The following is a 12,500-nucleotide window of genomic DNA, read 5'->3' on the forward strand; positions in this document are numbered from 1 at the left end:
TAGTCCTACCTGAATCGGTTAAATTGGCATGTTACCACCTCAAGGTAAAGCCATATGCCAGGGTTATAGGCATGGAGTCAACACTTGCCGTTTTATGGAAAATGGACAACCAAGAGTGTGAAACGACACTGCAGGTGAAGGCTGTGAGAATAGGCTTGACACGACCTTACACTGTTGCATCCATCTACCTCCCTCCACATAATCTCAACATAGATGATTTGGAAGATTTACTTGGGCAGTTGCCTCATTCACTTCTACTCTTGGGAGACTTCAATGGTCGGCATCACCTCTAGGGAGACACTTTGTGCAACTCTCGAGGAAGGGCCTTGGACTCCTTGTTCTCAAGAGTAGATGCAGTTTTACTGAATAGTGACGCACCCACACATTTCCAAATTCAAACTGGGACATTCTCCAATATTGGCCTGTCAATTGGTTTACCTGATTCACAGTTGAATTTCACTTGGCAGGTCATGGAAGAGTTTTTGGAGTAGGTGAACATGCAGATTGGAATCTTTTTAGATCAACTGCAGTATTGCAAGGATCTGTGAATGATTTCCAGTGTGTTCAAGATGCTGTTAATCACTTCCCATCACGAATTCACCTTGGAGCAGAAGCATCAACTCCCAGAAGTAGCGGGCAGTACCGTCGACCCCTAGTACCATGGTGGTCTGATGAATGCCATCGTAGAAGCAGTATGTCTCTTTAATTAACTCTGGGACCCCCATAGCATGGGTATGGGACAAGGTGTGTAAGATTGCTGGAAAGAGCCCATCCATATCAATACTTGCTCTGAAAATACATATTATAATACTGACAGACAAAACAGATGTTTCAAATGAGCTGGTAAAATCCATGGCAGAAATCTCCTCTAGAGCTTACTGCCCGATTCTCCACTCTTCGGACTGAACAGGAACGACAACCAGTGTCGTTCTTCAATAGCACTGCAGCAGAACTTCCATACAACTTGCCATTTTTGCGCAAGGAGATGGAGTCTGCTTTGCAGCTCTGCCGTAAGACTGCCCCAGGAAGTGACGATATTCCATACCAAATGATATCTCACTTACTGGGGAGTTCCCAAACGTTCCTGTTGGATCTTTTCAATAGGATCTATAGGGAGGGCACAGTGCCATCCACATGGAAAGAAGATATAATCATTCCTGTCCATAAACCTGGCAAGGATGCTTCTATACCAGGGAATTATAGACCAATTTCTCTCACCAGCTGCATCTGCAAGTTGATGGAGAAAATGGTAAACTTCAGGTTGACATGGCTGCTAGAAAAGGAAAACGTGCTGACCCCATATCAATATGGGTATAGAAAACTGAGATCGACCACAGATGCACTTGTAAGGATGGAAACTGCAATACAGAATTCCTTCACACAGCGACGTCATATGTTAGCAGTATCCTTTGACCTTACAAAGGCTTATGATACTACTTGGAAGCATGGCATACTCATGGCACTGTATGACATACAAAGCTTCCTTGCTAAAAGAAAATTTAGAGTGAGAGTGGGAAACAGCTTATCTAACCTGGAAGATCAGCTGGAAGGGGTCCCACAAGGGAGTGTCTTAAGTGTGACCCTGTTTGCCATTGCTATTAATGACATAGTAAAGGTCGTTCCAAGTGCTGTCTCATGTAGTCTTTATGTAGATGACTTTACACTATACTGCTCAGGAGGAAGCTTACAGGATGTGCAAAGATACATGCAGACTGCAATAAATCAGGTTGTGCAATGGGCAACATATCATGGGTTCAAAATTTCTCCAAGCAAGACCATGGCTATGCATTTCCACAAACGAGGAAAGTTCCATCCTTTCCGCTATTTAGGAGCAAACCCACTGCATTTTGTCCAAGAGGTAAAGGACTTGGGTCTAATTTTTGACTCAAGGCTTACATGGGTGCCTCACATTAAATAGTTAAAGGTGAAAGTTACAAAAGCGTTTAGTATTTTACAGGTTCTTTCACACCTATCTTAGGTTGCAGACCGCACAACGTTGCTGCGGCTTTACCGAGCACTTATTCGTAGTAAACTTGATTATGGATGTGAGGCTTATTCATCTGCAGGTCTTCACCTGTGGAGTCCCTGTATGCTGAGAGTGGAGAACCAACTCTTTCATTACATCGGGATTACATGAACCTGATTTACTACTCGAGACTACAAAGGATTCTGGGATCTCCTACATCCAGATTGGTTTTCAACCCACTTGAGGATAGCCGATCGTATGGTAGGAGAATGACGAATCTTGTGGAAGATCTTAATTTAAATTTCACAAAGGTTCTGGCTGTTAGAACTTCCCAAGTCCCCCCTTGGACTAATCAAGTCGAGCTGGATTTGGTCGGAATCGGGAAAGGGGACAGATCCGAAGCAGAAGTCAGAGAGATATTTCTTCAACACACTTCTAAGTACCAAGGATCATATGCAATATATACAGATGGTTCGAAATCTGAAAATAGTGTGGGCTTTGCAGCAGTGAGCAGAAGGAAGACTGCATCTGGCAGTCTTTCTCGATCAGCCTCGATTTTCACTGCAGAGTTACATGCCATCCTTGCAGCAGTCAAGATGACTAGAGATCTTAGAAACCATTCCGTTGTAATATATTGAGACTCTCATAGTGCCCTGCAAGCAATCAAGAGATTGGACTCATCACATCCAGTGGTGAGGGAGATTCAAAATTGGCTTGCACTGATGATGTTGGGTGCCAGCACATGTTGGTATTAGTGGGAATGAGCGAGCTGATCAGAAGGCAAAGGCAGCTGCCACTCAGCCCTGTGATGCTCGTTATCTTCTCCCACACACTGACTTAAAACCCAGCATCAGGAGTTGTCTTCGTGATAAATGGAGGGAACAATGGAGGCATACCTCTAGAAATAAACTGCGAGAGATTAGAGATGACCTTGGCATTTCGGTGACAAATATCCATCCCAACCGACAAGTAGAAGTTGTAATAACAAGGCTGAGAATCGGACACACAAGACTAACTCATGGGCCGATGATGGCAAAATGTGAAGCATGCTGTGAGGAATGCCGAGAGCCATTAACGGTCGCACATGTAATGGAAAGATGTGCAACATTCTCAGACCAAAGAGGAAGGGACTTGTCTCCCCCATATACACTGAAAAATGTATTGGGAGAGGACTGTGTGTGTATATATATATATATATATATATATGTATATATATATATATATATATATATATATATATGTGTGTATATATATATGTATATATATATATATATATATATATATATATATATATATGTGTGTATACATATATATTTAAATAGTATATATATATGTATATGTAAATATACATGTATATGTACATATATATAAATTTCATATATATATATATATATATATATATATATATATATATATATATATATATATATATGTATGTGTGTGTATACATATATATTAAAATAGTATATATATATGCATATGTAAATAAACATATATATGTACATATATATAAATTTTATATATTGTACTGGGATATCAAGGAAAAGCCATCAGCTGCAACAGTCTTTTATTGGAGCAAAGTTTCAACCTGAAATGTGATATTCAGGTAATAGGGATAACAAAAATAAATATTCTATTTGCGAAAAAAAAGAGAAAATATACATACATCAATTAATACTAAAGTAACAATCCAATCCGAATAAACAAATGAACTGCTTATATCACAATATCAAATAATACAAGGAATGCCTACACAATTCGTGCGACGTAACTAAATAATCTGCAACAATATCACAAAATAAATCATACATTGTATATTTTCATTGAACTCACTTCAATGGCCACACTATCACAGTCCATGATTCCCAGTAGTTGCCATCACGTCTCAGTTACGGCACAAACCCATATCCACAGCATTGGATAAACACTGGCTGAAATCATATGAAAGTAAACACTCCACATTATGGCCGACGCCAACACAACAAACTCATGCTCCGTGTATTTTCAATATTAATGAGTATCATCCCCTCTGAATTTATTTGAACCCTTCAACATCCTTAAACATACCTTCATGAGTGTAAAGACTTGTGCCCAATAACTGCCACTTCTATAAAAGGTCGCCAACACAAATTCCCTGCGAAGTGGGTTCACACACGAGTCGTCCACCGCCACAGCAACGTCATACGTGGGCTCATGGGTAAACAAAAAATACTCGAGATGCGCAACAAACATCTCACCCGTAATCTCAAATAAACGTAAATATTCCTATTTTCATATACCTATCATGCTAATGATACACTCCCCCCCCTTCACAATGACTACCGTGGACTAGATTACATTGGACAAGTTACATATGCTTAAACTTGTTCTTCTATAGGCAACAGCATCACTAATCTATGTACTGATCTACACATGATCTTATTCGCCTCATCATCATGCCCTTTGCCATCCTTTATTATTTTATATCTTAAATTAACTTCACGAACTATTCCATTTCGTCCTGGGTCAGTCCTAATTACTTGAGCCAGCTTCCATGTTCTCCTTACAATATTACTATCTTGCACTAGAACAACATCTCTTATTGTCAAGGGCCCAAACAAATCTACTGCTGTATGATATAATGGTGGAGCAGGTTTCATCCTTTCTGCCCTCACTTGGCCCATGCATTGATCTTCCACTTTCTTACTTAATTTTCTACATGTTACACATTTATTTTTTATGGTTCTTATTAATTTTCTAGCTCCCAGAATCCAAAATTTCCTCTGTATCTTACACAATGTAGTCTCTATACCTGCATGATCCACTTTATGTAGACAGGATATGTACAATCTAGTAACAGGATGTTTATTCGGTATTAACATGAAATTTTCTTGATTCCAATTGTCTTTCAACCACTTAGAAATTCGTTGTCCTACTACTATAACTCCCCTTTCAATTGATGGTCCCAATCTTTTGAACCTTGTTTCCCAATCAGTCATGCTCTTTTGCACTTCTTTGACCCATAATATTTCTGCATCTGTAATCCCTTGAACTGTGGGGCTTCTTAGAATACCTTTGAAAGACTTGTATTTGAATACATTCATTACCCTACATGTAACTCTCAACAATTTGTAATAGTCACTATACCTATTAACATCAATTAATTGTATATCACCATTCTCATGACTTGCATTATTAACCGTCATGATAATACCAATTCTGTCAGTTAACTCATCCTTTTGAATTTGTGATCTTACAATTGATGAGTTAACTATGTGGTAAATTCCCTCAAACTTCCATGTAAACTCCTTTAATATAGATTCTCTTAATCTAGCAGCCATAAGAGCTGCACATAGTTCTAACCTAGGAATTGACATTTGCTTTATTGGTGCAATCTTATTTCTAGCTGCTATCAGATGTGACTCAAATTCATCTTCACCAATTTGCCACCTCACATATGCACAAGCTCCGTATGCTTGCATGCTACCATCCGAAAATATTATTAAACTTGGTGTACCAACTACATTGGATGGTATCAAGGATCTTCTAAAAGTCAATCTCTCTAACTCATACAATTCCTTAAAAAACATCTTACATTCCTTAACCGTGGAAACATCAAGTGTATCATCCCACTTGATTCCGCCATCTTTCGATTCACCTTTGGAAATCACGAGTCTCATCAAAATTTTAGCTTTGAGCAATACTGGTACAGCAAACCCTAATGGATCATATATGGATGCAATTTGACTCAATAGCATTCTGCGTGTTAAATGTTCTGGAAATTTATCATCAATTTCATCTGAATTTAAATTTGGACCACTTCTGACCTTTCTTATTCTTGAAGAAAAAATAAGTTTTACCGTAAAGAAAAAATGATCCTCCAACGGGTTCCATTTCAATCCTAAGATCTTCTCATGGTCAGATTTTATCACATTGACCTTGCAGCTTTCATAATGCCCACTGACAATCCAATGTTTAACTCTGAAACTTCCCTGAGACAATATCTTCTCCGCATCCTGTATTAACTTGAATGCATTCTCAACGGTATCAGTGGAATATAGTATGTCATCAACATAAGTATTATTAATAATCATATCTTGCACATCTGGATATTCCTTGCCAAATTTCTCTACAGTGTGTCTCAATGCTAGCGTAGCTATGGTACCACTAGGCTTATCTCCAAACGTTACTGTGGTAAGAGCATACTGATCAGGTGGTTTCTTGTCATCCAAATCCCTCCATACAAATCTGTGTGTATGTTCATCCACTGTGCTGAGCTTGACAGTATGGTACATTTTAGCTATGTTGCCTGCTATAGCTATATTATTCTGTCTAAACCTAAATAAAACTCCCAGTAAGCTGTTCAGGATATCTGGCCCCTTATATTCTCGTATCTCTTCCTTAGTTAATTTCCTCGCCACTCCCCTATGAATCATATCTTCTATCTCTCTCTGATACTTCATGGCATATTCATTGCCCAGTTTCTTCAATCTTTTCTCTGTAGTTTTTAATCTAGCATTAGCTACTTTAATATTGTCTTTCAAATGCCTTGGATCCCTTAGCCATGGATACTTTGCTAGCCAGCATTTCTGCTCCTCATTATATAACAATCCTTCCTCAATCAATGCTAGTTCTCTTTCTTCTTTTAAATTTATGCAATTAGGTTCAGGACATCCTCGACACACACACTTTATACACTGTGGCTTACATTTTGTTCCCATTTCCTCCATGGCAAAGAATTTATCCAATTTAGTCTTTAAGCTATCTGTTGACTCTATGTTACTTTCCTTCAAATCTACGAGACTAGACAGTTTATGAGTTCTCACAAGTATATGATTGCTGGTGTTAGATCCATTGGTAATCTTGTCATGTCTACCTCGAATGCTGAACCCAAATTGATTTTCCAGTAACTGAATGCCCTTATTGTCTTCAACAACCCTTGGCAGTATTTCACAACAATCTGTACCGATGAGCATATCAATTTCCCCATATGGGAGATCCACCTCTACGTTCGAGATTCTTACAAAAAGTTCAGGTAATCTGGATAAATCAATCCTTTTGATTTTGGAAGATATTTCATTCATACCGACAGCATCCACATTCCAAACTTTACCATTCTTATCAGTTAATGGTACACAGTATGTTTTACTTGATTGATATTCAATCGTGTTGCCTACCTTGACCAGAGATAAATTTACATCCTTTCCACTCAATCCTAACTTCTTGGCCATCCTATGAGTAATTAAAGAAGTATCTGAACCCGGATCCCACAATATAGTGATGGGCAGATTTTTACTATGCACCGTACTAATATTCAACAAAGCTTTGCCTCTCTTCTCCATTACTGCATTGTGAGAACTGCTTTCTATTCTGTCTTGATGCAAAAGTGGATGATGATTCTGATTACATGATCCTTGGCCTTCAATGACTACATCACACAATTTGCCTACATTACACCCACGTGCTGAATGATATCCCTTTAAACACCTAAAACATATACCATTCCTCTTAATCACATCAAATCTTTCTTTGCTATTACAGTCCTTGAACTTGAAACAATTTGTTATATCATGACTCTCTGAATTGTGTAATAAACAACCTATACTTATATTGTTCTCCTTGTATTTAATACCCTTTATCATTTCATTCAACTTTACAATGCATGACTCAAATTCTCTATTCTTGCTCTGTTGTTCTTCATTCAATTTTCTCATCAGCTTAACCAACTCTGACTCCGAATTGTTTTCGACCACATTTTCAACATGATGTACTGTTGCTCTACAATCACTAGTACTAGTTCTTACATTTGAATTCATGTACTCTAAAACCTTCCTTTCTTTCTGCAAGAAACCCAACAGCTCAGAAAACAATTCACCAGTGACCGAGATATCACTTGCTTTAATTACCCATTCTCTTTTTTGTAGTGAAGGCAGAATTTTCTCAATATGGCTAACAACATTAGCTGTGTTGAGTTCATCAGATAGATTTACCCTTTTTAAATCTAACCAACATTGTTCAACCTGATCAACCATTTTAATAAACCCTTTAGTATCACCATCTGATATCTTCCTCAGAGATTTGAGATCACTTATCACCAAGTCTACAATTTTCCTTGGGTTACCAAATTTGTCATCCAACCGCTTAAACATTTCATTGTAATTACCTTCCGAGCCCTTTACTGTCTGGAGTGCCTCCCCACCTAAACACATTTTGAGTGCATATGGATCAGTACCATATTCACTATGAACCAAGTTCTTATAATCCTCTTTAAATGTAGGATATTCTCTTAAATTACCTTCAAACTTGGGAGGTTCAAATCTCTTTACCTTAACCTTTGGTTTGTCTGTTGCCTTCTCATCACTCTTTGTCATGAATATCTTAGCACACAGTTCATTCTTTAATCTTTCACTATCTAAAATATATTGTTCAGCCTCTTCTTCCAGGTTTTTATTTTCTAATTTATCCTCATTATCAGATATAAATTGTATCAGTTCATCATTCTTACACTCTAAACACTTAAATGCTTCTATTACTTCCTCATAGTTAGTCTTCAACACTAATAGATCATCACCTCTGTCTATTCCTTCTTTACATAGTGTTACCTTCCTGGTGAACTTTCCTTTAGCAATTCCCCTCTGTTTCTTGAGGGCGTTGAGGTCCTCTTGCACACCCATGGCGCTGAAGTTGAAATGTACTGGGATATCAAGGAAAAGCCATCAGCTGCAACAGTCTTTTATTGGAGCAAAGTTTCAACCTGAATTGTGATATTCAGGTAATAGGGATAACAAAAATAAATATTCTATTTGCGAAAAAAAAGAGAAAATATACATACATCAATTAATACTAAAGTAACAATCCAATCCGAATAAACAAATGAACTGCTTATATCACAATATTAAATAATACAAGGAATGCCTACACAATTCGTGCGACGTAACTAAATAATCTGCAACAATATCACAAAATAAATCATACATTGTATATTTTCATTGAACTCACTTCAATGACCACACTATCACAGTCCATGATTCCCAGTAGTTGCCATCACGTCTCAGTTACGGCACAAACCCATATCCACAGCATTGGATAAACACTGGCTGAAATCATATGAAAGTAAACACTCCACATTATGGCCGACGCCAACACAACAAACTCATGCTCCGTGTATTTTCAATATTAATGAGTATCATCCCCTCTGAATTTATTTGAACCCTTCAACATCCTTAAACATACCTTCATGAGTGTAAAGACTTGTGCCCAATAACTGCCACTTCTATAAAAGGTCGCCAACACAAATTCCCTGCGAAGTGGGTTCACACACGAGTCGTCCACCGCCACAGCAACGTCATACGTGGGCTCATGGGTAAACAAAAAATACTCGAGATGCGCAACAAACATCTCACCCGTAATCTCAAATAAACGTAAATATTCCTATTTTCATATACCTATCATGCTAATGATACACTCCCCCCCCTTCACAATGACTACCGTGGACTAGATTACATTGGACAAGTTACATATGCTTAAACTTGTTCTTCTATAGGCAACAGCATCACTAATCTATGTACTGATCTACACATGATCTTATTCGCCTCATCATCATGCCCTTTGCCATCCTTTATTATTTTATATCTTAAATTAACTTCACGAACTATTCCATTTCGTCCTGGGTCAGTCCTAATTACTTGAGCCAGCTTCCATGTTCTCCTTACAATATTACTATCTTGCACTAGAACAACATCTCTTATTGTCAAGGGCCCAAACAAATCTACTGCTGTATGATATAATGGTGGAGCAGGTTTCATCCTTTCTGCCCTCACTTGGCCCATGCATTGATCTTCCACTTTCTTACTTAATTTTCTACATGTTACACATTTATTTTTTATGGTTCTTATTAATTTTCTAGCTCCCAGAATCCAAAATTTCCTCTGTATCTTACACAATGTAGTCTCTATACCTGCATGATCCACTTTATGTAGACAGGATATGTACAATCTAGTAACAGGATGTTTATTCGGTATTAACATGAAATTTTCTTGATTCCAATTGTCTTTCAACCACTTAGAAATTCGTTGTCCTACTACTATAACTCCCCTTTCAATTGATGGTCCCAATCTTTTGAACCTTGTTTCCCAATCAGTCATGCTCTTTTGCACTTCTTTGACCCATAATATTTCTGCATCTGTAATCCCTTGAACTGTGGGGCTTCTTAGAATACCTTTGAAAGACTTGTATTTGAATACATTCATTACCCTACATGTAACTCTCAACAATTTGTAATAGTCACTATACCTATTAACATCAATTAATTGTATATCACCATTCTCATGACTTGCATTATTAACCGTCATGATAATACCAATTCTGTCAGTTAACTCATCCTTTTGAATTTGTGATCTTACAATTGATGAGTTAACTATGTGGTAAATTCCCTCAAACTTCCATGTAAACTCCTTTAATATAGATTCTCTTAATCTAGCAGCCATAAGAGCTGCACATAGTTCTAACCTAGGAATTGACATTTGCTTTATTGGTGCAATCTTATTTCTAGCTGCTATCAGATGTGACTCAAATTCATCTTCACCAATTTGCCACCTCACATATGCACAAGCTCCGTATGCTTGCATGCTACCATCCGAAAATATTATTAAACTTGGTGTACCAACTACATTGGATGGTATCAAGGATCTTCTAAAAGTCAATCTCTCTAACTCATACAATTCCTTAAAAAACATCTTACATTCCTTAACCGTGGAAACATCAAGTGTATCATCCCACTTGATTCCGCCATCTTTCGATTCACCTTTGGAAATCACGAGTCTCATCAAAATTTTAGCTTTGAGCAATACTGGTACAGCAAACCCTAATGGATCATATATGGATGCAATTTGACTCAATAGCATTCTGCGTGTTAAATGTTCTGGAAATTTATCATCAATTTCATCTGAATTTAAATTTGGACCACTTCTGACCTTTCTTATTCTTGAAGAAAAAATAAGTTTTACCGTAAAGAAAAAATGATCCTCCAACGGGTTCCATTTCAATCCTAAGATCTTCTCATGGTCAGATTTTATCACATTGACCTTGCAGCTTTCATAATGCCCACTGACAATCCAATGTTTAACTCTGAAACTTCCCTGAGACAATATCTTCTCCGCATCCTGTATTAACTTGAATGCATTCTCAACGGTATCAGTGGAATATAGTATGTCATCAACATAAGTATTATTAATAATCATATCTTGCACATCTGGATATTCCTTGCCAAATTTCTCTACAGTGTGTCTCAATGCTAGCGTAGCTATGGTACCACTAGGCTTATCTCCAAACGTTACTGTGGTAAGAGCATACTGATCAGGTGGTTTCTTGTCATCCAAATCCCTCCATACAAATCTGTGTGTATGTTCATCCACTGTGCTGAGCTTGACAGTATGGTACATTTTAGCTATGTTGCCTGCTATAGCTATATTATTCTGTCTAAACCTAAATAAAACTCCCAGTAAGCTGTTCAGGATATCTGGCCCCTTATATTCTCGTATCTCTTCCTTAGTTAATTTCCTCGCCACTCCCCTATGAATCATATCTTCTATCTCTCTCTGATACTTCATGGCATATTCATTGCCCAGTTTCTTCAATCTTTTCTCTGTAGTTTTTAATCTAGCATTAGCTACTTTAATATTGTCTTTCAAATGCCTTGGATCCCTTAGCCATGGATACTTTGCTAGCCAGCATTTCTGCTCCTCATTATATAACAATCCTTCCTCAATCAATGCTAGTTCTCTTTCTTCTTTTAAATTTATGCAATTAGGTTCAGGACATCCTCGACACACACACTTTATACACTGTGGCTTACATTTTGTTCCCATTTCCTCCATGGCAAAGAATTTATCCAATTTAGTCTTTAAGCTATCTGTTGACTCTATGTTACTTTCCTTCAAATCTACGAGACTAGACAGTTTATGAGTTCTCACAAGTATATGATTGCTGGTGTTAGATCCATTGGTAATCTTGTCATGTCTACCTCGAATGCTGAACCCAAATTGATTTTCCAGTAACTGAATGCCCTTATTGTCTTCAACAACCCTTGGCAGTATTTCACAACAATCTGTACCGATGAGCATATCAATTTCCCCATATGGGAGATCCACCTCTACGTTCGAGATTCTTACAAAAAGTTCAGGTAATCTGGATAAATCAATCCTTTTGATTTTGGAAGATATTTCATTCATACCGACAGCATCCACATTCCAAACTTTACCATTCTTATCAGTTAATGGTACACAGTATGTTTTACTTGATTGATATTCAATCGTGTTGCCTACCTTGACCAGAGATAAATTTACATCCTTTCCACTCAATCCTAACTTCTTGGCCATCCTATGAGTAATTAAAGAAGTATCTGAACCCGGATCCCACAATATAGTGATGGGCAGATTTTTACTATGCACCGTACTAATATTCAACAAAGCTTTGCCTCTCTTCTCCATTACTGCATTGTGAGAACTGCTTTCTATTCTGTCTTGATGCAAAAGTGGATGATGATTCTGATTACATG

General features: G+C 37.6%; 3 protein-coding genes across 3 annotated transcripts in view; all 3 read right to left on the reverse strand.

Annotated features, from left to right (window-relative positions):
* LOC125046048 (neuropeptide Y receptor type 6-like) overlaps positions 1–12,500 on the reverse strand; it is a 210,344-nt gene that overhangs the window by 93,868 nt on the left and 103,976 nt on the right. The gene's annotated exons all lie outside the window — the stretch shown is intronic.
* LOC125045794 lies at positions 4,148–8,619 on the reverse strand. Its single transcript, XM_047643280.1, has one exon. It carries the CDS (start codon positions 8,617–8,619, stop codon positions 4,324–4,326), a length of 4,296 nt encoding a protein of 1,431 aa, XP_047499236.1. The 3' UTR covers positions 4,148–4,323.
* LOC125045795 overlaps positions 9,469–12,500 on the reverse strand; it is a 6,581-nt gene continuing 3,549 nt past the window's right edge. Inside the window, exon 2 of the mRNA XM_047643281.1 lies at positions 9,469–12,500. This exon is cut by the window's right edge and continues 1,284 nt beyond it. Within this exon, the coding sequence (XP_047499237.1) occupies positions 9,469–12,500 (3,032 nt within the window).

Source organism: Penaeus chinensis, chromosome 38, assembly GCF_019202785.1.
Source record: "Penaeus chinensis breed Huanghai No. 1 chromosome 38, ASM1920278v2, whole genome shotgun sequence".
Taxonomy (NCBI): domain Eukaryota; kingdom Metazoa; phylum Arthropoda; class Malacostraca; order Decapoda; family Penaeidae; genus Penaeus; species Penaeus chinensis.